The 25,216-nt window shown below is 45.3% G+C and overlaps 3 protein-coding genes across 3 annotated transcripts; 2 read left to right on the top strand and 1 right to left on the bottom strand.

The window, feature by feature from the left end:
• The first annotated feature begins 1,586 nt into the window (after positions 1-1,586).
• On the top strand, positions 1,587-3,621 carry LOC100832381 (NAD(P)H-quinone oxidoreductase subunit L, chloroplastic). Its single transcript, XM_003578054.4, has 5 exons — positions 1,587-1,795; positions 1,913-1,987; positions 2,112-2,222; positions 2,341-2,435; positions 3,309-3,621. The coding sequence occupies exons 1-5, from the start codon at positions 1,649-1,651 to the stop codon at positions 3,454-3,456; spliced, it is 576 nt and encodes a 191-aa protein (XP_003578102.1). The 5' UTR covers positions 1,587-1,648; the 3' UTR covers positions 3,457-3,621.
• A 7,068-nt stretch (positions 3,622-10,689) lies between these two features.
• Positions 10,690-13,455, top strand: LOC100832083 (transcription factor bHLH30). The gene is made up of 2 exons (XM_003578053.4): positions 10,690-11,100; positions 12,483-13,455. The coding sequence occupies exons 1-2, from the start codon at positions 10,690-10,692 to the stop codon at positions 13,059-13,061; spliced, it is 990 nt and encodes a 329-aa protein (XP_003578101.1). The 3' UTR covers positions 13,062-13,455.
• Positions 13,456-22,326: 8,871 nt separating this feature from the next.
• LOC100831781 lies at positions 22,327-23,824 on the bottom strand. The gene has a single exon (XM_003578052.3). It carries the CDS (start codon positions 23,463-23,465, stop codon positions 22,635-22,637), a length of 831 nt encoding a protein of 276 aa, XP_003578100.1. The 5' UTR covers positions 23,466-23,824; the 3' UTR covers positions 22,327-22,634.
• Between the last annotated feature and the right edge of the window lie 1,392 nt (positions 23,825-25,216).

Below are 25,216 nucleotides of genomic sequence, written 5' to 3'. Positions count from 1 at the left end.
GACCCGGTTTAAATAGGTTTGTAATTTAGATGTTTGACTTAAAATTTGCTTTTGTACAAAGAAGACCCCCCCCCCCCTCCCCATCAGCCAGCAACTACTTTCTTTTAAAAAAACGTATGTCGTATCACTTTTGCTGACTACCAAAATTTCTAAAATTTGACTAATGTTATAAAAAAAATAACAATATTTATGGTGTCAAATTAGATTATTAGATCCATTGTGAAATATATTTACATATTATTGGTGTAAATTGTATATGTTGATAATTTTTGTTATAAGCTTGCTCAAACAATTAAGAAAGCTATACATCCCTTTTTAAGCAGTCATGTGTTTCCTTTGAGTGTGGTTATATCTCAGTTGCCTGATTTTTAAAAAAAATCTTAAATCTCAGCTGCTCATTAGAACCGTTAGATTAGAGATCTGGATCTCATCTCCACTCTTCTCACTCCTACGTGCTACCGTTCGATTAAGATCTGACGGTCAAGCATCTCGATTGATCTCTAACTAAAAAACAGGTGATTTCTCAATAACAAAACCGCAGGGTGTGCCTTATCTCACATGCCTCATTTTTAAGGAAAAAGACATAAATCCCAGTCGACGTATCAAAATTGTTGGATTAATATCTGAATGTCATTTCAATCTTCTCTTTCTAAAAGGCATTTCAATCTTCTCTTTCCATCGTTTGTCTCGAATCTTAAAGCATAGATCATATCTAATGGCTAATGGCCGATAAATCAACTTACCTCTAACTAAAACTGAGACAACTTCTATATAGCAAAACCTGTCCATTTAATGTCGCTAGCTTGGCTTCAAATTAGTCCTAGATTTGCTTTATTCATTTATTTTGACCACACGAATGAGCTGGAGCATATTAATCAGCTCTGCTACCAACTCCATGGATTTCATAGGCTGGTATTTCACTACCCCATGAGTATAAGCACGAGATCCCATCGTGTGGTGCTATGCCGGTGGTTCAGCACGAGTTGCAGAAATGATCCAAGTTGAACACCGATGCTGTTAATTGTCGATCAACAGTGTGGTGTCGCTTGTTCGGGTATAGGTTCCCGAGATGAGACAGGCGTGTTCAAGGCTGCAGAATGTCGAAGGTATGATCATCTTGCGGAGCTGGCGGTGGTTGAGTTGCTTGCATGCCGTGATGCCATGTCCTTTGCCCAGCAAGAGGCGTGATAAAGTATTGGAGATGGATTGTCAGGTGGTTGTGAACACCTTGGACATTAGGGTGGATGATAGGTCCCTGTGTGGACAGATTATCAGGAAGATGAAGTCTTGGGTCTACTCTTTCCAGGGTTTTAGATTATGTTTTCTAGGAGAGCTGCTAATCGGGCATCACATTGTTGTGCTCGCGCCGCTCTCGCGTTTGATACTTCTCACGTTTATTTTGCTAATATCTCTGGTTTGAGCGTGTTCAGTCAGATTTGATATCATCGATGGAATAAAAGCCTCGGGCGTTCTAAAAGAAAGAGCTAGAGCCAGATCAGCGAATTCCAGCCGCTGGATCCCCATCGAACGACCCATCTAGGCCAAACCATTCCCTGCCAGAACACGGATGCATGGCCTCCCAAACCGCCGCCTATCCAGATAAGGCGCCAGGGCCACCTGCCGCCCCGAAAGCCGTCGACTGCCACCAATGGACACCACCGCCTCATGGCGCCTCGTCGCCCCTGCCTCCTCGTCGCCTGTGCTCCAACCCAAACGGCAAGCACCTTTCGCTCCTTCGTCGCTTCGCCGCCCCGCGATCTCCAAGTCCAGGCTCCTCTGCCTCCTCCATGACAAGGTCTCAATTATTTAACAACCCCAGCTTCACATACTCGACAGATCCGTGTTTGCGAGTTTTGACATATCTGATCCTTGTTGTTTCCTCCTTGATTGGGGGTCTTGCACGCGCGCGCAGCCTGCCCCTACCGCGCAGAGCTCGCAGCTGCGGAAGCTGGCATCCGTGTTGCAGTGCGGCGCCGTCTGGGCAGCGGTATGGACACTTTAAATTAGCTCTGAATCTTGACTTCGGTTAATCCTGAATCCATCCGAGGCTCACATGCATGGACGCTCTGCGGCGAATTCGTTTCTGTTCGCGTCCGTGCTTGTGTGCGCAGGTGGAGGCCCCGGCTGCTCTGGCGACGGTGAGCGGGGAGGAGGACCTCGACATCCTGGGGATTCTGCCGCCGGTGGCGGCGATCGCCTTCGTGTACCTCTTCATTGCTCCCGTACGTGAGCGCTAGCTTAGTTGATTGTCCAGGACTGCAGGTTTCAAGTGATTGGAAGCTAAACCGATTTGGAGGCCGGATCGATGGTTAACTTTGTGTTCCGGTGGTGTGCTTGCAGCCGATTATCATGAACTGGATGAGGCAGAGGTGGTTCAAGCGCAAGTTTGTCGAGATGTACCTGCAGTTTATGTTCACCTACCTCTTCTTCCCCGGGTGAGTTGCCTGTCTTGCCTGTCAGCAGCTACATACTGCTTACAAAGGAAGATCGAATATTAGTGATGAGTGATGACAAGTTCGAGATGCGCAATTGAGTAGTGTAGTATTGATCGTGGTTTTAAATAGCGTGCTATCTCGACGCTATAACTTTGCTATAGCAGATTTGGATCACTCCCGCTAAAGTTATGCACTTTTAGCGCTAAATAGAAAATGTCGCTAATAGCTCGCTAAAATGCGCTAAAACGTTAAATTGGGCATAAAAAAAGCGCTATTTCTCCCGCTAAGCCCCAAAATTTCTTGATTTGAATTTGAAAGTTGCACCTAGTTATGTAATATGCACTTATACAATCCTGTTATTGCTACAATCATCATGGTTATTCAATAAAAATTTGTGTCATTCAATTTCTGGTCATATTTTTTAGATGATATGAATATATGATGTCTAATTTTCATGAAAATTTTCTTATTCCGAGAAAAATGCTAAATCTTAGCGCCGCTATACCTTTCTTAGCAGTTGGAAAATGCCGCCGCTAAGAAGCATAACTTGCTATTTAAAACTATGATATTGATATGGAGTACTTTGGTCAATTAAGGCAATCGCATCCAGAATTCAGTGGTGCCATAATTTGTTTAGTCGTCTGCTTATTCTTTGCACCACTCTGTATCATCTAAATTAAGTGGACGCTATCGCACAGTACTGTTTTTTTTTACCGAAGAATCAACAGTACAAAGTTACCGAGGATAACTCTTCGTAAAGTTACCTGCAGTAAACACGTAGTCTTCTACGTACTCTCTAGTATGAACTGAATTCAACTTCCATCCATCGGTGAATATATACACATCTATATGAGCATATGCCTGGTTTTGTAGGTTGATGCTGTGGGCACCGTTCGTCAACTTCAGGAAGTTCCCAAGGGATCCGACCATGAAGTACCCTTGGTCCAAACCGAAGGAAGGCACACCGCTGTTCAAGGACAGATACCCGCAAATTGACTCCTTCAGAAAGAAGTACTTCTAGTACTATGTGTAGAATATACAGATGGATCACGACCACATTTCGTTGCGTGCAGATATATATGTGCAGGGTTCTGTAACACAAAATGTCACACAATCTACTTGGAGTTGGGATTAAAGGGCATTTCCAATGAAAATATTATGTCCTAAGCATTTTCTGAAGGCCAAATCCTTGTGCTTGGCCCCTTCACATGTGGATCAGGTATACTGTCTACAGACATGTAAGGCCCCGTTTGGAACACACTATATGAAAAAAAAAATAACAACAAAATTGCAGGAATTAGATGCCATGTTCCATGGATTCCTACAGGATTCCGAAACACAAGGATTTTGTAGGAAAGTTTTTTCAAAGAGAGAGAAGAGGACTAGAGAAGAGATAAAAGCACATGTTGAGTTGGACTGGGATTTTATAATAAAGTTTTTTCAAGGAGCGATCCTAGCTCAATTGGTTGGGAGAGTGGATGTACAAACTCAACACTTGGATTCAAATCTTCATGATGCGAATTCCTACTTCTTGAGGACCAGGTTGTCGAACAAGTTTGGTGTTTAACCAATACTAGAATCCTGGTACTCATGCTTAATAGCTGTGTGCATGCTAGTTGGTGCAGGGGCCGAGGAAGTGAAACCCCCCCCCCCCCCCCCCCCCGCACCCCCATTTTTAAAAGGTGCATTCTGATGCCCCGAACGTCAACGAGGGGTTGTGAAAACTAAAGGTTCCTCTTTAGATAAACTTTTTCATTTGGTTCTTGCGGCGGGGAGTCAGTTTAAGCAGAATTGGAAGGGCATTTCAAAGTTTGTTTTCAGTCATAAAGATGAGACTATTGTGCACCCTTTTTTTCGATGTCGTGTTTCTCGTTTTGTGTGGTCAATGGTCCAAATAGCATCCAATCTTTTTCCCCTCATGATGTTCCCCATTTATTTGGGTCCTGGTTACGAGGGGTTAAAAAATATTAAGGTCGTTTCTCATCGTTGGGGCTGCTGCTTTATGTTGGACAATTTTGCTTTGCAGAAATGATATTGTTTTAATAGAAAGAACTTAACATCTCCAATGCAAGTCTTGTATTCATGAACTCATTGGCTTCGTACTTGGTCTATTCTCCTCGAGCGAGTTTGATGGCGTGCAACAAGTTGGAGCAAGTGGTCAGAGACATTTGTACCCTCAATGGATAGCGGTCTAGCCTGCGGATTGAGAATGCTTAGAGATGTTAATTCTCTTTCATTGTAATAATTGATTTCATTTCCGTACTTTGTTTGACTATGTGCATTTCGGCGCAGAGGCAGGGGGTATGATACTCTTAATGGTTGAATCGCTCGATATAGCTTGAGATCAATAAAAGCTTCCATTCTCGGAAAAAAATGTTACATTGGACTTCTCAAAGGAAGTGAAAACATGAGATTAAGACAAATGGTTTGAATCCTCCAAAACATTAATGAAATGAAACATTCCTATAGAAATTCTCAGTGTCAATCCTACAATCCAAATGGCACCATGGAAAGTTTTCCAATAGAATTCATTTCCTATGAAATTCCTGTGGAATTCCTTTGTTCCAAACGGATCCTAAGCATATTAGTATAATATATGTAATGTAGCTCCATTTGATGATGTGTCGGGGTATACCCATAGATCACCATACCCTCCACACGTGTGATGATGTGTTTCATATCACGTACCCTGACCTTGGCATACAAGAAAGTGTCGCCATAACAAGTACTCACCCCGTGTCCTAGTATACGACGATTAATATGTCGCTAAGAATCATTAAACATGTCATTATATTACTTATACATTATGAAATTGTCTAAGAACTAAAACTAAGGGGGGAAACTTTTTAAACCCTAATTTGGGCATTTATGAAGCAACATGTTTTTTGTGATTTCCACGTAATAAAATTCTTTAGAAATTGATAAACTATTGGTGAAACATAAAAGCATAATAAAACTTCTTGGATCAAATCCTATGAAGTGAATATTAGTTTCCTGTACAATAATCTTGTACGGAGTACTAGTATTGTGCATGGAGAATGTGGCTAATTAATTTTAGATAGTGTATTTTCTATCATAGGAAATGCATAGAAGATTACAATACCTCACAAAAATTAGCAATTCCCTGCCCCGATGGATGCAATGATGGGACTTGTCGGTATTATGATTGCAGCACATGAGGCTGCGTAGATAGCTGGTGCACGGCTCAAGTAAATCTTCTAAAAGAGAGGAAAAAGAAGAAAACAAAGGCTACCCAGAGGTACACCCTACGTGTATAATTTTCCATGTTTCTTCCTTTTGTGGGCGAGAAAAGGAGGGGACGCTTTCTAGGAAATTTTGTTCCGGGGCAGAGGAGCAAGAAAAGGGCGTGTGGTACTCACGTCATAATGGCGTGGTGATGATATCAAGTGCACGCGGGACCCGCTCAGTTCGATGGTCGACAGAACGAAGAGAGAAAAAAATCTCGGTGGCGTCATCGTCATTTCCAATTCACTTCCGTCCATCTCACTCACACTTCCCTGTCCACGGACAAAAAAAAGTGAACTCCTCTTCCTGCATTAGCGGGTGTAAACTAATAAAAATCTATCGCTTTGCACTTGATGCAGTTTAGGGCGAAATGGATGGAGTACACGGCGCATGCTTTTCTAGTGGCGGATCTAGAAAAATAAATAAATGGATCCGTCGTCTGGCTAAAACCTGTTGAACGGGAACTTTCTACCTGACGTGCCCCAAATGCACATGCAGACGCAATGATGCACCCCAGCAGCACAGATATATACGAGCTCGGACAAAAAGGAATAAGCGGGGTGAGAAAGAGCGTGAAAAAGACCAACACGACGAGGCATCCAACTTTCTCCCCGGCCGGCCAACTCCCGCGAGCACTCTTTCCATCCACCTGGGCGAGGCGAGGCGAGGCGATCGATCAACCCAAGCCAAAACCCGGTCGTCCGGGGCCGAGAGAAGCTCACTCTTCTGGGACGAAGTAGCAGCAGGCAAGGGCAATATTCCTCTGGCACGGGGCCGGTGGCCACGAAATCATTCGGTCGCGCCTCGGGCTGGGCCGGGCGGGGCGCGGCACGAGAAAAAGCTGCTGGCAAGGAAATCAACCGCGGGAGCGCACGCAGCCCTGCCAAAAAGCCGGGGCGCGGCACACAGCCCGGCCAACACACCACGCACGCCAAAGGCCCGGACACAATCACGCGCCGCCTCCTGCTCGGCTCACGCGGCACGGCACGCAGGCAGGAGGAGGATCGAGGGACAGAACGTGGCTCGCGCCCAGGTGCGCCTTTCCGTTCCCCGTCCGTCGGTTCGATCGTCTCGCTCTCAAGCCTATATTGGCAGCAAGGCAGCCGTAGCCCGTCCTAGGTCTGCTCCGTTGGCCGGGTCGGGTTGGGGCTTCGTTTTGCCTTTACGTGATGTCAATGAGGACGAGTCTGGGCCAAACGAGAGGGGGGCATGGCGCGGGGGCGCGCTATCCTGCTGTTCCCTGGCGCGGCCGCACCGGGCCTTTTTTCTATGGACTGCCCCCGCAGCGTTGGTCGGCTTTACACTCGGCGCGGGCGGGTCCACCGTGGTTGGCCTGCCGCCGCCGATGCTGTGTCCGCGCCCAAGTAGTGCGTAGGTTTCCAACTGTGCTCCTGAATTGTCAAGTCACGCAGGACAGACCCTGCTTCCTGGCCTGCTCCAACTTCCATTTGATTTCGGGGTTTAAGAATAATGACGTGCTTCAAAATGTGTGCGCCTCGCTTTTCCTTGAAAACGTAGACGATTCTGAGAAGAACCGTTAGATTCAAGGATGGCCACGGGCAAAATTATGATTCCACTCTATTCTCTATTGATGTTCCACCCATGAACATCGTAACTTTTATTCGAAAAAATCATCATAATTTTGCTGGCAACCTGGCCTTGCGTCTAATTCTAAAAAGGATAATAGACTTATTTGTAACGGTTTTTGCTACTGAGAAGTCGTCTTTTTTTAATTAGAGATCAGTTGGCGTGTTTGGCCGGCAGATTTTAGTCCCACAATACCACATGCATGGGAGAGGAAAGAGTGGAGATGACGCTCATATGTTAATCCAACAGCTCTGATGTCAACTGAGATTCGACGTTTTTTCTTTAAAAATCAGGCAACCGAGAAATAGCCACACACTTTTGCTATCGAGAAGTTGCCTGATTTTAGTGACTACATGCTTGGCCATTGGATCTTAATCTAACAACAATATGTGGAAAAAGGGTGAGTGGAGACAGCATATAGATTTTCAATCCAACGGCTCTAATGCATCGATTGAGATATAAACCTTTCGTTCAAAAATCGGATACCTTATATATAGCCACACACTATTTGTAAACTATTCCCGGTGTGCGAAAATAGTTGACTCGGATTTGTCTATATTCTCACGTATCTATACACCAAAACGCCTGTAGATACATATCTAGGTAAATCCAAGTCACTTTAGCACTGCGTAAAATATAGTACAAATTAATAGAAATGAAAACCCACTAAAAGTACTTATTTTGAAGTCGTGATTCCTTAATGGCCTTAAAGAAATTATCAGGGCATCCACAACAAAGGTTATTTTACGTAAGGAGTAGCTCTTCTATCTCCTGCTCATTTTTCTCTCTTCTCAATCCTTCGTGTGAAATTTTCTCCCAACTTAACCTACATGGGCCCACAAGACATATTTGTTTTTGTTGGAAATATGCCCTAGAGGCAATAATAAATTTGTTATTATCATATTTCATTGTTCTTGATAAATGTTTATTGCCCATGCTATAATTGTATTGATTGGAAACTCAAATACATGTGTGGATAAATAAACAAATACCGTGTCCCTAATACGCCTCTACTAGATTAGCTCGTTGATTAAAGATGGTTAAGGTTTCCTAACCATAGACATGTGTTGTCATTTAATAACGAGATCATATCATTAGGAGAATGATGTGATGGACAGACCCAAACCTAAACATAGCTTTTGATCGTGTCACTTAAGTTTAAGTTGCTTATGTTTTATTATGTCAAGTATTATTTCTTTAGACCATGAGGTCATGCCACTCCCTAGTACCGGAAGAATACTTTGTGGGCATCAACCGTCATCTCGTAACTGGGTGATCATAAAGGTGTTTTTCAGGTATCCCAGAAGGTGCTTGTTGGGTTGTATGGATCAAGACTGGTATTTGTCACTCCTTGTGACGGAGAGATATCTCTGGGCCCTCTCGGTAATATAACATCCTAATGAGCTTGCAAGCATGCGACTAATGTGTTTAGTTGCGGGAGTATTATATTACGGAACGAGTAAAGAGAACTTGCCGGTAACGAGATTAAACTAGGTATGGCGATACCGACGATCAAATCTCGGGCAAGTAATATATCGCGAGACAAAGAGAATTGGATACTGGATTAATTGAATCCTCGACATAGTGGTTCAACCGATGAGATCTTCGTGGAATATGTGGGAACTATTATGGACATCCAGGTCCCGCTATTGGTTATTGATATTTGATCATGTCCACATGTTCTCGAACCCGTAGGGTCACACACTTAACGTTTCATGTTGCTTAGGTTAGATGAGATAAATGATGATGATATCGAATTATGATTCGGAGTCTTGGATTGGATCCTAGACGCAACGAGGAGCTCCGGAATGTTCCGGAGATAAAGATTTATATATGGAAAGTTGTTTTCAGGGTTCTGGAAAGTTTGGAATATTTCCCGGTTTTGACCAGGAAGCTTCTAGAAGGTTCCGGAGGGATCCGGAGGGTTCCACCTTGAGGCCCACCTATCCCTGGGCTAAATGGGCCTGTGAGGGAGCACCCTGGCCTTAATGGGCCGAGGGGCTAGCCCACAGGGCCCATGCGGCCAGGAGGAGAGTTCTGTTCTGGCCGCGGGAGAGTCCTGGCCGCATGAGAGTCCTGGCCGCCGGAGAGTCCTGGCCACGGGATAGTCCTGGCCGGCCACGCCTCCTCTACCCCTATATAAATAGAAGGGGGGGCAAGGGAGAGAGACACCCCAAGCTTTCAGTTGGATCTCTCTCCCCTGAGCCCGCCTCTCCTCCTCTTCTCACGCGCACGGCGTAGCCCTGCCCGTGAGAATATTCACCATAGTCACCACGCCGTCGTGCTGCCGGGATCTCGTCTACCTCTCCCTCTCGCTTGCTGGATCGAGGAAGGAGGAGACAACGTGAAGCTGAACGTGTGGATACCAAGGAGGTGCTGTCCGTTCGGCACTGAGATTGATCTCATTGAAAGTTCCACTACACCAACAACGATCTCGTGATCGTAACGCTTAGTGGTCTACGAGGGTATGGTGTTCATGATCCCTCTCGTTACATACATCTAGTATATATATTCTTGGGTTTTCTTCCGCACTTCTCGTAGGAATTTTTTTTTGTTTCCTATGCAACGAACCTAACAGTTTTTTTTCTCGCTTCTCTTATCACATTCTTGGCCCTTGTGCCAAATCTATCATGAAAAACACTTTAATGTAGGCTTCCTGATGATGTGGATGGGAAATAAGAAGAAGAACGATGAAATTAATGCTCACTCTGTCCAGAAATAAGTGAGTTTCCGGAGTGAGAGAGTACATTATTTTCTCTTGGTAATGGCCAAGTACCAGGAGAGAGTAGCCAAACTTTTAACAAGTTCCATATATATAATAAAACATGTCTAATAATTACTGTCACTCATTCATACGGCCAAACGAACAATGAAAATGCAACATGACACCAACCAAACCGTAGGCCTGAAGCATGCTAGTATTAGAGACCATCGATCGTTTTATCTTTGAGAATGATGACTCTCACTCACGAGTATAACCCCATTCACTAGCTAGCCCCAGCGCGGGGCACATGCATGTGTACATACACATACAGTAGCACCAGACACGAACCAAAAGAATTCTTTTACAGAGACAGAAAAGGCATGGCCCACATGCTACCAGCGAAGCATGCACAGCGCGCTGTACACGAGACGAGAGCCCCCCCCTCTCTCTCTCTCGTCTCGACCACTGCCCTGCCGTGCAGCGGAGCCAAAAGGGCGCGATAAAAAGCCGCCGCGGCCACGATCGAGTAGCTAGCAGCGGGCTTATAAAGGCGACGCTTCCCCCCCCCCCCCCCTTTGACCGAGAGAGCTTCCGTAACTAGCTACTGGCTCCGGAAAGAAAGCAGCGGCCGTGTCGAAGCGAAGCCAAGCCTCCACCCACCACCACACAAAGGCACCACCAAGGTCAAGAACTAGCGTCGATCGTCAGCCGGCAGCCATGTGGGAGGGAGGCGTGCACGGGAGCCACCACGAGGCGGCGCGGCTGCTGCCCCCGTGGTTCGCCGAGCCGGCGGGGGGCGGCGGCTACGGGACGTGCGACGTGCTCGGCGCCGGCGGGCAAGGTGGGGTGTTCGGGTTCGGGTTCGGCGCGGCGGCTGTGGCCGCGCAGCAGCAACAGCAGCAGCGGGCGGCAGGGGAGGCCGGCCGGAGCAGCGGCAAGGCGGCGGCGGTGTCGGGGCTGCTGGGGACGCTGCAGGCGGAGCTGGGGCGGATGAACAGCGCGGGGGAGATGATGGAGGCCAAGGCGCTGGCGGCGTCGCGGAGCCACAGCGAGGCCGAGCGCCGGCGCAGGCAGCGGATCAACGCACACCTCGCCAGGCTGCGCAGCCTTCTCCCCAACACCACCAAGGTAAATTAGGCATCCTCCGTTCGCAATAGCGGCCGCTATTGCGCCCTAGAGTGCAAACAATTGACGCTGGATCTAAAATTATCCGTTACATAATGAAGAAATTAATACATAATTAGGAACGATTTCGTGTCAAACTGTCGTATTGTCACGTCAAGGCTTCCGTGCGCTATTTATTTCTATGGTTTAGCTTCTCGATTCTCTTGATCTGCTAACTGGAAAATACGTCCACAAATCTTCCACGCGCACGTACGTGCAATTCATTTTCGTGACCTCTAATCTCATCTCGAGTTCTCGGCGAGTCTTGCCCTTGCCGTTGGATCTTCTATCTCGCTGTTGCACTTAACGTTTTGATTTGTTTATATGTGTACGGTGATGGTACTAGCTAATTTAGCGCCCACCTATATCGGCAAGAAGTGCAAGATCCATGATGGAACAGTCGCGCGGATCGATCTTGCGCACTGTCTATACGGTGATCACATTGCAAGGTCGCAGTGATGCAGGAACCACGGCGTGTTATGCTGACTAGTTCTGGGATCAACGATCCACGACAACCTACATAAACAAATTAAAACTTCCATTGGTTCGATCGGTATTTCACAAAAAATGTAGATTGGATCAGCTGCACTTGCATGGTAGTAGCAACAAAACATACCTTTTGCTTAAAAGTTTCAGTTTGCATCATCCGTCCTAGCTTCGAATTAGTAACTGGCTTCTATAGATCTAGCTAAAACTACCTAACTAGAATTAATCTTTTTTTGTTCTTAACAAACGAAATGCAACTTAATAGCATTAATGCATCACATTGAGCTACTAGTAGTATTCATATTTCATCTCAGAGATTGAATTGAAATTTCTGGAAGCAATGATACATGTGAGGGTAGAATTAATTAGGTATGGAGTGATCGTCGGCATTAGTGGCAACGAGGCAGGACGCACCCACGCACGCCCGTATCTGCTCCCGTACCCGTGACAAGACGGGAGAGACCGGGCCGCCGGGGTACAGGTCTTTCATACGAAGGGGAAACCGCTGCTTCTGCTCGGAGAACAGGAAAAATTAAATAAAGATATCGTGTCAGAAATATTCATACACTCTCCTGTAAGAGTAAGACACCAGTCACATCAGTACGCACACCTACACCCATGCACCTATAGTTAAGATAAAGGCTCAAAAAGACATGAGAATGCAGCGAAAAGCTGCGCCGCGCGAGCAACCGCAATTCTTGCCAGCTTTTTTCTCCACGCTCACACCGGCTTGATCATCATGCCAATCAATTACCAGCGTGACCGATATATGCTCTGGTCTCTGTATATTTCTAGTGATCGAAACCTATAGGAAATGGATCAAAAGGTTGTAATCGCATGCATGTGTTTGGTACGTGCAGACGGACAAGGCGTCGCTGCTGGCGGAGGTGCTTGAGCACGTGAAGGAGCTGAAGCGGCAGACATCGGCGATGACGGCGGCGCCGCCTGCTGCCGTCGAAGACGATGCCGGTGGGCCGGCGACGATGCTGCCGACGGAGGCCGACGAGCTGGGCGTGGACGCGGCGCAGGACGGGGACGGGCGGCTCGTGGTGCGGGCGTCGCTGTGCTGCGAGGACAGGCCGGACCTCATCCCGGACATCGTCCGGGCGCTGGCCGCGCTCCGGCTGCGCGCGCGCCGGGCGGAGATCACCACGCTCGGCGGGCGCGTCCGGAGCGTGCTCCTCATCACCGCGGACGAGGGAGACCGGCAGCAGGAGGACGACGGAGAAGACGACGAGGACGACGACCGCGAGTGCGCCGCGTCTCACAGGAGGCACGAGTGCATCGCGTCGGTCCAGGAGGCGCTGCGCGGCGTCATGGACCGCAGGGCGGCTTGCAGCAACGACAACACGTCGTCGTCCGGCGGCGGCGGCGGCGGGAGCATGATCAAGAGGCAGCGCATGATCACCTACGGGGCCCGAGAGCAGTGCTCAGTCTAGTCATGCCATGCGACGGCCGCCATTAGCTGAAATTGGAGAAGAGTGCTCGCATCGCATGCAATCCATATGCAACTTGATTAGCAATTAGCGTAGCTAAAGTTTTACTATAGTTATTTGCGAGCTTTGGGGTTGTGTTCATTGGGTATAATGGTGTGCATCATGCACGGGGGTAAACTGGGAGGTTGCAGGAGGAGAGTTTTAGGCGCCCCCTTCGGCACATGTGGTGCATATATGCATGCATGGTAGGCCACTGTTTATGCCTGGGGAATAGGGATGAAAGCTCTTTCTTTCATATGGAACGGTGATAATATGCATGGGAGATTGGGAGTACTATCTCCGGGTATAATGGAAGGCACAACCAGAGCATGCATCTGGGTATAAGGCCATTCCCAGCGCTCGTTTCTTCCAAATCGTCTCATAGCTGCCACGTCAACTACGATAGAGTAATCCGCAATGCATCGTTTCTTCTGGCCGTCCCTACAATAAATTATTCTCAGGATTTTCTATGCATCGATCCTCCTCCACTCCCATGCACCTGTCTCTCCCAACTTCCCCTGCTCCTTCTGATCCTCTTACTCTCTCAGATCTGAACAAACTGGCCTCACCGATGGCACGCATGGACGGTCCTAGAATTTGTGAATGGCAAAAATGAATTTGTTTTGATGCTGGGAGGGTGAGGGAGCGGATGATTTGGAGATGATTCCCTATGGATATGGAGCACAAATTTTGAGAGATTAAGAACTGCAAAGTGCGTTCATGGTGGCCAGCAGCTTTGGTGTTTTTACTGGCGAGCCCCGAGCTGCTTGGAGCTAGCTGCCTCCTGCAGGTTGAGCAGTGTGTACAGCGAGACGGGCACAGCGGGCGGAGGAGAGAAGCTCGCTGCTCGATGCAAGTGGTGATGAATTGTCGGCGACAGTGGAGATGCACAGGAGGCGTCGAGGAGCAGGGACGTCGAGTTTGATGGACAACGGAAAGAGACGGACTGGTAAGAGGGCGGCCGGGACTGGTGCAGCAGTGGGAGGGGCCGCTACCGCGCGAAGGAGACCGGCGGCGAGGCTGGCAAGGTGTGGCGGGTTTGCATCGGAGGAGAAAGAGAGCAGAGAAAAATCATCGCACGGCCGCACGGGATCGATTGAAGTTAATGCCTGCGTTGGTGTACACGCTAAGGATCGACTTCGGTGGAAGAACCGATCTCTCTTTTTTTTTCATTTAATACTACGCCATGTCAGCTTTTATTCTAGGTTCTAGCGCTAAGGGACGAGCGCTGGGGGTGGCCCAATGGAAGGCACAACCAGTATCTTCTTCAAAAACATCTGGATCACCTTCTTTGTTTTGAATGCTACATCTCGATCACCTTGTTTTACTTTTGTTGACGAAATGCAGCAATGTTGCTTTCGTTAAATGAATCAATGTTTAGGGTTACAAATAGGAAATCCTTAAGGTTAACGACGACATAGTAGTTACAATTAGGGAGATTAAGGTTAGGTTTGCGATTTTCAGCACAACAAAGTTTGAGATTACCAACTTTGAGGGTACAATATTGTCGACTAAAATGTGAACCAGACCAGCAAGAGGTAGACTCGAGTTGCTAAAGACCTGCCTGTTTCGCTTTAACCAGATAGTCCATCAAATCAACATGGTTAAGGCACACCATCTCTCCTTAGATTCCTTTGAATAGAAGTGGCCAATGCAATTATCTCACCACAATAGAAGTGAAGTAGTGTGCCGGTCCGATGCTATCGTGTGCCAAAGTTGGTAGTGTTGTACAACCGCAACCCAAAGTTGGACAGACAGAGAGCATCAGGCAAATATGTGCACGACAAGTACGCCGGTGGCATCAATGTAGATAACAAACCAGATTATGGAAGAAATTAACCCATAACCCCACCTTCAACTTTAGGGGATCCTAGTAGACTAGATAAGCTTTGCAGGCGATAAAGGTATTCTGTCTTGAAACTGGATATTGTAGGCACTCCTTGCCAAGTACTCCCTATCATTAGTGACCTTGCAGATACTGTTTGCTTGGTGAAATGGGTCGGGCTAGCATGTTCCACACTACCTTAAAAATCCATTTTACTGAAGGGTTCGCTCGGCTGTCGTAACTATTGGTCACTAACGGGTGTCCCAATCCATCAGTGGAGGTGCGACTCCATTAACGGGCGATTTGACACGCCCATGTCGCTAGAAAGCCGTCTATTGACGGACTCCACTGAAAGTCTCGAGAGATCATTTCCATCGATGGAGTGATGGACACCGCCAGTTACCAGAAATATCGTCCACCGACGGGACTTCTCGAAATAAAAAAAATGCATGTACAATAAGTTGATCGATCTTGATTATGAATAAAATGTGCGAACATTGTGAATTTTTGTGTATGGATATCCTATACGAATTGTTGAAGTGTACTCATAGATTCCCCTCTGAAACAAGAAGTTCCGGCCCGGGAGGTGTAATATCAATCAGGGTTGCCCGTCAGTGGACAACTTAGTACTAGCAGGCGGGGCACACGACCGTTCGTTAAAAACCTATATTGCCATACATTGGAAAATAAAGTTCTGTACCAAGCGGCGCAGCACCCAAAATAAAGAAAATTATCTAAAGGTTGAAATCCAAGTCTCAAAGTGAGCATATTTCTTTCTCCTAGATCTACCAAAGACAAAATTTAATTCCTTCTTAAAGAGCCTTCTGCATCTGTAGAAACTAGGCTGAATATTGCGAAAGATGAACCATGAAATTTTCTGATGTTCTTTCGACGCCCGGATTAATTTAGTCATGTGGGGAATGAGAACTAGGGACAAACCTAGCAGCGGAAGGACAAAACAAGGTCGCCCCCCGACAGGATGCATGCAGCCCGGCCGGCGGCTCGAAGCGACGAGGGCCACGGCGGGGCGGCACCACTCTACACTACGTACGCACCCACGTTCCACAGATCACGCTGCTTCCTCAGCTAGCTAGCTCTACCTCTTTTTTGAAAACTAGCTAGCTCTACCTCAATCGCGGACTTGCGATTAATATTGTTACTGCTTTTCGAGCGAAAAGTAATGGTCAAAAAGAAGGGATGCATTGGACCGATAGATCCACGATGGAAACGTCCGGCTAAATAAATATTCGAGTACGTGTTCGAAAGAAAACAAGGACATTGGGGGTGGTTGTACTTCAATCGAGAGGGAGACGTCCATCGTGCACCACGGTCCACGGTGCCACACTGCCACTGCCAGTACAGTTACGTGGCATCTCCGCAGAAAACGACCGCCGTAGTAGCACACTGGCATATCAGATTCATCTTGATTCTTCCACTCATCCACGGAGTAGTACTTTTATTTTGACAGTCTTTTACCGATCGGCGGCTTGCTTACAAGTCAAGATGTTCTCACGTCAGAGGATCCATGGCAAATTCGCCGGGCCCGTCCTTTGGAGAATGTTGTGCTGCCCCGACAGCGATGGCGACACGGACGCACGGTCGCGCATTGGAATATCGGTCGGTCGGTCGGCCCCGTAAAGCCGCGTCCGGTTTCCACGGTGCGCGATTTTCAATTCGGTGCAGCCCGGCACTGGTGGGCCTTTGATTCCCCGTGGTGGCTGGCCCCAAACAAACGCCCTCGCGCTTCGGCCCACCAAATTGCGGCCATAGTGCTCGATCCTTCTCTTTTTCTTTTATCCGGCCGACCGAAGCAACGTTTTTCTTCGCTCAAGAAATAAAGTACCAGATTCGGTGGCTTGGCTTGTCTCGTGGATTTCTTCCACGATGTTTCTCTGACCCCCCCATTCGGCCTTTTCGTCAACAATCAAACGCAGATTTGGGCCGCTTTCGGGAAGTAATGCTGAGAGGCCGGCCTGGTGCCTTCAGTTTCGGCCTGGGGCGCTTGGCCTACCGTAAGTTGGCAACATGCATTTGCTTTGCCCTAACAAACTGAAGTTACCTCTAAAAAAACAAACAAACTGAAGTTCGCAACTATTCTAAAAAACAACAACTGAAGTTCGCAACATGCATGATGCATCGACATCTATCGCTGGGGCATCTGGCGTTCAGGCGTTGGTCGTTGTGCTTGCGCTGTTGTTACAGGTGCAGGGTTGCGGTTGCGGCTTGTCAAGACGTACGTGCGCGGCTGGAAACGCAAGATCGACTGAATTAAAGTGAAGTCACACAGCAGCGCACATGTATAATTGCTAATGCAATGATTTTTCAGTTTGACTAGGAGTTGCTAATGCCATGCATAATAAAATAACAGCCAGTTAAAGCTATGGAGTAGTTTGCATTATTGCATATGCAGATGTGTCCATGTCCTCGATCAACAACATATCATACAATTACATTGCTAGTCTTCACCAGACGGTCTCTTGTCTACTTTATCTGTTAACATGGTTCATCCCAGCAAACAAAACCTTGCCTAGTAAAACTCGGCATATCTCGTTTACATCTCTTATATTTTAATTTGGTTTCGACTAGAATTTTTTTTGTTTTGTTGTGGTTCAGGTAAACTTTTTTGGTAATATTTCTAGCGAAACTTGTTTCTAATAATCGATTGTTTTTTGGGGAATATCCAATGTTCCATTTACAATTTAATTATTTTGGCTTCATACCAAACTAACATGCAAACTACTACTAAAGCTTCAATGTAGTTCTAAAATTTGTGAAGTGCGTATGGCTGAAATATCGAATGGTCGGGAGAAGTGGAAAAAAAAAACTAAGCACATACTTCAGGTTAAAAGAACTAGAAGAAAGCAGTGCGTGCTTGAAGCGAGAAGATACCATGCATGCATATGCTACCACCCTTTTGGATGCTATGGTGCTACCTACGCACAGTAGTTTTTTTTCTAAAACAATTGATGACTTGACAAAATATGTGTTTGCAATCCTACAAATTTTCAAATCCAAATTCATTGTACATATACATAAGCAAAAAAGACAAATCCTATTATGAATAGTGTCAAAAAAGACAAAAACATACCCCCTTCGTCCCATATTAAGTGACTCAAATTTGCCTAAAAATGAATGTATTTATATATTAAAATATGTCTAGATACATGTAATATTTCGACACTTAATATGGAACGGAGAGAGTAGATAAAATTTCAGACCTTAATTGAGTACTATTCGTGTCTTTATTTTTCCTTTTTTTTTCTCTACGTGCATATTAAATTTGGATTTGATTTTTTTTTATGCTACGAACTCACTTTTTTTTAGAACTTTCTGGACATTCTCTCGAAACGCACAGATCAAATGCTGACGCACACCCGTGAACGAGTGGAGATCAAAGAAGTTCCTTTTTACCGTGTCTACGCACGGACAAGAATGTACGTAGCGGAGATAAATTGATTATTGATATGGATAGCTGTGTCGACGAGCCCAAATTAAAGCACGTACGATATTGCCGGCTGCCAGGCCTACGCACGTCGTGCTATTTTAGCTACGGTTTGCTCGCTCCCCCACGGCTGCAGGCCGCAGCTGTTATATAGGGCCGGCGCCGCTAGCTGAGACGATACGATACGACGCGGCGCAGATCATCTCCGCTTCCGCATGCCACGACCGGCTGTCCATCGGCGGGAGACCTGGCTTTCCTCACGCACGTCCGTCCGTCGACTCTTCTCGTCCCCACGAATGAATTAATAGGTTATTGCAAGAGAAACACACACGAACGAATGCGACGGCGTGCCGGAACAGTCGATCGGCCGCGAGGCCTAGGCCAAAGCCCATACGCATATTGCTTCGGTCTGATCAGTGTCGCAGTGACACGGACACATCGATCTCAGAACATCGCATGCACGTAGAATTAAACTTTGGCCGCAGCGTATATATTTGTAGTCAAATCAAGAAAGGCTATACTACTGCTGCCTGCTGCTAGCTGTGATCCTAATCTCGTATTGTAAGTTTGTAGGAACAAGTAGTACGTGTGCAGTATGATGTGTGCCTAGTGGCCTATGCATGCTACATACTTATGGTTTTTTTTTTTGAAAGGCTATATGTGTTCTTTAATTTGGTGCTAACATATGTACCGCGTGTGCACGCACATCGGCACATACTGCATGCAGCAGGCAGAGGTCTTCATTAGAGTATGCTACTTTAGCCTAAGCTTTGTGTATATTTATGCTCCCTTTGTGCATGAAAAAAGGAGCGAGTATATAAAACTAAGTTCTATATATAAGATGATTACTTTACTTTTCAAGCAATTCTTATTGAAATATGCTCACTACGACCCGATCCACCTTTTTTTACCGAGTGCCACCGACATTCGGTAAAGGAAAAATCACACTCGTCACACAGTTTTCCAGATGCAACACGACAAGGGCACTCGATCGGCGAGCACCCGGTCAGTAAAGAAGGATTTGCTGAGTATTTTTCCATGGATACTCAACAAAGATGTATTTTGCCAAATGCCGGATGCAATTCCACTAGCACACAACAACTGAACAAAGTAATGTACCGACGGCGAGAAGATGGAGACATCATGTTAATTTGCCTAGTGCCCAAGACACTCGACAGAGATTGAACTGCCATGTGTCCCCTCTTTGCGGAGTGTCCGATGGGGGCACTTAATTGCAAACAGCTTAGAGTTGTACTCTAGTTCGAAATTTATGACATTTTATATCTCAGTCTCCGCATTGAGAATCAACCTTTTATAAGTAATTATGTAAGCAAATAGTTATAAGAACGTAATATTCTGAAACTTTTATGAACACAAATTTAATATTACAGATTTATCTATAACTGCAAATAGTTATTTATAAATTAGCTAGTGCTCAGGGATATAGAAGTTTGACTGCACTTTATGTGACGTCATGTAATTTGGAACGTAAGAAGATATAGATTTCAATTTTTTTGATAGGATACATATTCAATTAACAATGTGCGCTGTCAGCCTGCATGGGAATGAGATAAAAACCTTCTAACTAGAAAAATATTTACAGGCTTGCTATTCTAAGAGATTGTTACTACTTTTCTGAATCGAATTAATAAGTAAAGCCATCATGAAACTTTACTATAGCAGGATAGAGGAAAAGAGAGACACGCTTTCAGAAAGCGGATTCCTCTAATATATATATTTTTGTGGATGGCTTTCCCTAATATATCATTTTCTAAAAAAACTAGTTTCTCTAGTTAGTATATGGAAAGTAATCGAACATGCCAAAAATCACTACGTGATTAAGAAAAATGGTTCGACACACGTGGGAGACCCCAACATTTGTACCATTATATTTGCACATGTGTTATATTTCACATTTTGAATATAATCCAATAATAATAGAAAAATGTCTCAAGTAACTGACCTCCATAAAAGTATCTCATTTCTGTACATATATATATTTATAATAATTTGTTCATATACAGCTTTTATGTGTACGTAAATCGGTACATAGCAAAAACCTAGGTGTCCAACTGGCCACTATGAAGAAATAAAAATTTCATATATGTTCTCATTATATACTTGCATATATGCTTTTTAGCTAATTAATTAATCACAACCTCATTTGCTATAAAAGTTGTGCTAAAAAGTTTCAGAAAGCATATAAGCACTTCCCATTAAGAAAAACACATATACTGCACACCACTATGAGGGGTTCGGTTTTCGGTGATTGTAGAAATACATTTCATGCTGGTAGCCCACAGAGACCTAGATTTATATATAACTATATATATCAAGGACTCAGTAACTTAATTATATGTTTCACAATTTTATACACATAATTTGTCAAGAAAACACAATAGACGATGGGACTAATTAACAGTGAGGTGAAGTAGGAATATTAGTATAATAAATTTTAAGCAACCAACAGATTTAGCTCCACGTATAAAAAGGATTCTAGATAGAATTTGCTTGGTTGATATGATGAAGAGGTAGTGAGGTTGTTCTTCTCTTAGCTAAAAGAGTGAGTTCCATTATCTAGAGGTTAAACGGACTTGCAAAATTTAGCTGCACAATAACTGATACCTTGAGATGAATACAATTAATTTATCTAAGATATCCTTAAATTTAATTTGATATGTGAAAACTCGAAACACATGTGTTATTTGGCTAATTATAGGTGCCATTAACTAACTTAATAGGACTTACTAATGTTTAAAATGTTGTATTCGTGTCTCATTATATTTGGATTTTAACAATTACAAAAGTTGTTCAAACACTGAGGCATTTACTCCCCAAACAAAAGCAAGTAGTGTGTTCAAGAATCCAAAAGAGCAATATCACCACCAGAAATTGTGAACCGGAATATCGATCCATGTGGAATAAAAACTGCAATATTGTTAGGCAAACAAATTGGAAAGCTGGAGCTTTTAACATGGCCATGTTAACCCTATATGTAAATCAGCCCGAAACACCTTACTTTCCATATAACTGGAAGAAACAGCTTAGAATTAGAATTTTCTGAATTTCAATCAGGTTCACCCATATTCATTTTAGAAAACAGCATTCTTTTCGTCAAAAAAAAAAGAAAACACCATTCTGAAATCGGCAAAAGTAATTACTGGATTATGATAATTAGTTTTCTTAGTTTGGACCTGGGGTGTTGACTATATAAATTTAATACTACTATTTCCTGATGCCGCAACATATTCTAGTTCACTTAAGTATATATGGTTACTTTTGGATACATAATTGTGAGGTTAATCAACGAAACTGAATCCCCAACACCACTGCAAAATTCATAAATTATACTCCCCGATTCTAAATTGTTGTTGTTGTTTTAGTTCAAATTTGCACTAAAACAACGATAATAATTTAGAATCAGAGGGAGTAAGTTCTAAATTAAGTATGGTCTCTAACTTCTTTATGTTCTCTAACTTTAATTATTTACCGACATTCTCCAGTTAATTTTTTAGTGTATCTTTTTGTCCTGTTTTGGAGGCTCCATGCAACCATCCAAATCAAGAGGTGTACTTTGCAAATGATTGCTTCAGGAAGTGAGTTGCAGATAACCATGTATACTTGGTGGAGTTGAACTAATTCATACTACATGCATGTCATCTAGGTACATCCTAAATAGGCACAGAGCTAGCTATTTAGATGAAACTTTTTTTTCTTGTACGTAAACAATTAATCCTTATTAGGTGACACAAAAGGAGATCATAAACTGCTGACTAGCTACATCTCTGCTGAACTTGGTCTGCCAGGTTGGTGGAGGGGGTGTTAATTTCTCTTTAATTACCTGGATTTTTTTCTTTACCTGAAATATCTTCGCCACCGATCTACATACTGTCATCTCATGAGTATATATGCACTCAATACAAGCCAAAATCTCTTCTCTCTCCATGGTATACACGACCACCTCAAGAAAAGCTTACTCCTTAGGCATGAAAGAAAGCCAAATCTTACATAGCCAGTCAGAATCTCAAGAGCAAAGCATAAATTACAGAATCAAACTAACCATCAATTTTGCAAATTAGTAGTGCTAGTAGTAATTTGTTTTTGCAGGGAATAGTATATTACTAGATCCGTACACATGAAATAAACAAAGACGAGTGAGAACTGAGAAGTGCTCGGCAAATCAAGACCTAATAATTAAGTTGCTAAATGTAGTAGAGTACTAGAGAAAAACCACACGCAACAAAGCTGGAACTATAGAACTACAAACTAGCTAGTATTGCATACCGTCCAAGAAATCACCATCTTCCTCGTACTCGCCGTCGTCGTCGCCTTCTCCTCCTCCATTGTTGCTCAACATCAACTCGCCGAGGTCGTAGTAGTACTCCCCGGTACTCATCGGCAGCGCCGACACGAGGCGGCCGCAGCCGTTCAGCATCTCGCAACTAGTGTGCTCCATGGGCAGCGACGTCCCTCCACCTGATCTGGCCCTCATCGCCTTCTCCAGTACATCCAATGCCCCCTTCCCTGACCCGGCTGCAGCCTCCGTCTCCTTGCCCTGATTTTCCCCGGCACGGACGACGTTGAGCCGCCGGGAGGAGGAAGACTCGGCAGAGAGGCGCTCGATGGCCGGCTTGGACTGAGTGAGCAGCCAGTCCACGGTCTTGCTGGCCTTGTCAAAGCCCAGCTGGTCCTGCAGCGCGAAGAAGTCGCGCGCCACGTCCAGGGACAGGCGCATCCGGCGGTCGCGCACGCCCTGCGCCGTCCGGATCTTGCTGTGCCTGTCCGTCCTGAACGGCCTCTTCCGCGGCCTGCCATGGCCGATAGCGGCCACCCCGCCACCGGCGTTATGTGCAGCAGGCTCCAGCGTTGACCCGGTCGCCGGAGGCACCACGGTCGGACGCGGCCGGAGCACTGCCTCCAGTGTCTCAGAATTGAAGTGCTGGCCGTGGCCGGGGAAGAAGTGGTCGTAGTGCTGAATGTGATTCTGATTCTGATCCAGATGGGCATGGGTGGGCGGCATGGCGAAGGTAGGGTTTGGCGCCTGCTGCGTGGGGGCTTCTTGGGAGATCCAGAAGCGGTGGGGGTTAGGGTAAGGCAACATTGGCGTAGTAGTTTGCTGCTGCTGCCGGCCGGGAGGCCTTGCAGTGTATAAGTAGTACTATCTTGATATCAAGATCTACTCCTCTCCTAGTACTGCAGTTACTGATCGATCTCCTCCGTGCCCCTGCTCGATCTCTTCTTCCTCTTCACACGAGACTATATTGGAAGTGTGACTAGGTACGATGTTGCTGGCATGAGCTCAGCTGACTCCCATTGAGATGCACATGTGTGCATCGAGCAAGCTCAACGAGACGATGGGAAGAAAAGGCAGGAGAAAGGAAGGAGGAAAAGTTTGGCTGGGAGCTGGAGATGGAGAAAGGGGATATAGTGGTACAGGAAGCTGAAAGATGGGAGTGTGAGCTAAGCTATAGCTATAGCTAAGCTAGGTATTAGTGGAGCTAGCATATATAGGGTGTGGCCTCCCGAGCGTGATGTGTACGTACGCGGGCGTTTTATTAATTTGTTTTTGCTGCGCGTTAGGTTACAGAGGGCTTTCTGACGCTGTGGCCCATCAACTGTTATACGTCACTACTGCGCTGCGTAGTACGCGCAGCGGCCTGAGCTACCACGCAGCGTAGCTCGAACTCTCTGCAGCTCTATCTACGTTAGCCGTCTGGTGTTGGTGTGCGCCGTAAGGACAGTTAGCGAGGGAATGATGAATACATTATTGCGGTCGATAGATCGAGGGCTACAGTTATCTACTGTAGGGACACGTGGGCATGCAGGCCTCTAAATACATATACAGAGACCGCGATATTGCTTCTGTTCCAGATGCATGCGTAGGATGAAAAATACATGAAATGTGCCGATTTTTTATTTGTTTGTCATGTGGATGAATGCGTGTTATATATACACTTTTTAATGCATGGTAATGGATGCATATTATACTTGTCATTTGATTTTATTGTTGTGAATAATTATTACTATGAAATCAAATTTGCTGAGGGATGAAATAATAGCATCGATACAATACGTCACTCGTATGTGATTTGTATAGATTTGGGGCAACCCTCTTGGTTCGTCTCTGCAGCGACTCCAGTTAGGTTGCCTTAACTTCGATCCTGTTGTCACCCGGTTGCTTTGAAAACTTATTACTGTTATGTCTCCCCTGCTATAACTGCATTAAATACCATTTTTTAGCCAAACAAGTCAGTGTGGCCCCATTTTTGTGCCAAACGAGCCTTTTGGCTCAAAAATGGTGCCATGGCAGCAAAAGTGAGCCTTCGGGTTGAGAAATGATGCCATGGTAGCACTTCTAAAGCCAAACGGCTTGTTTTTGCTTTTACGGCACCATTTCTGAACCAAATGAGCCTTTTGTCTAAAAATGTTACATGGCAGAAAAATTGAGTCTTTGGGGAAAAAAATGATGTGGCATTTCTGAGCCAAGCAACTCATTTTGCTTCAATTCTAGCTGTTTTTACTTGTATGTCATTATTTTTGAACTAATTCCCACTTTGACATTCATTTAATATGTTTGTATCACGGATGCCAGCGATGGTGGATGGATGTACAAGTGGTCACCGACACCTTAAATGCACTTGTGATTCCGAAGGAACACATCATACGCGGACATTCTGCAGTCAATCTTACGATGTATTTTGTCACGACATTTGTGATGATCTTGTGATGCAGGATATATGAATAATCAAATGCAGCATATCTATATTATAAATGTTTTCAATTGCAGGGATGAATGAAAACAAAGGAAACAACATGCATCAGACTTTGCCGAATGCTGCACTCGGCAAAGCC

The sequence above is a fragment of the Brachypodium distachyon genome, chromosome 4 (assembly GCF_000005505.3).
Source record: "Brachypodium distachyon strain Bd21 chromosome 4, Brachypodium_distachyon_v3.0, whole genome shotgun sequence".
In the NCBI taxonomy this organism is placed as follows: Eukaryota; Viridiplantae; Streptophyta; class Magnoliopsida; order Poales; family Poaceae; genus Brachypodium; species Brachypodium distachyon.
This window is presented reverse-complemented; position numbering and strand designations above follow the sequence as displayed.

What these genes read in the sequence shown, in the direction of transcription:
- LOC100832381 (XM_003578054.4), top strand. Translation starts at nt 1,649, where the DNA reads ATGGACACCACCGCCTCATGGCGCCTCGTCGCCCCTGCCTCCTCGTCG. An exon ending in TCTGCCTCCTCCATGACAAG is followed by an intron (nt 1,796 to 1,912) that starts GTCTCAATTATT and finishes ACGCGCGCGCAG; the next exon opens with CCTGCCCCTACCGCGCAGAG. An exon ending in GCGGCGCCGTCTGGGCAGCG is followed by an intron (nt 1,988 to 2,111) that starts GTATGGACACTT and finishes TTGTGTGCGCAG; the next exon opens with GTGGAGGCCCCGGCTGCTCT.
- LOC100832083 (XM_003578053.4), top strand. Translation starts at nt 10,690, where the DNA reads ATGTGGGAGGGAGGCGTGCACGGGAGCCACCACGAGGCGGCGCGGCTG. An exon ending in TTCTCCCCAACACCACCAAG is followed by an intron (nt 11,101 to 12,482) that starts GTAAATTAGGCA and finishes TGGTACGTGCAG; the next exon opens with ACGGACAAGGCGTCGCTGCT.
- LOC100831781 (XM_003578052.3), bottom strand. Translation starts at nt 23,465, where the DNA reads ATGTTGCCTTACCCTAACCCCCACCGCTTCTGGATCTCCCAAGAAGCC.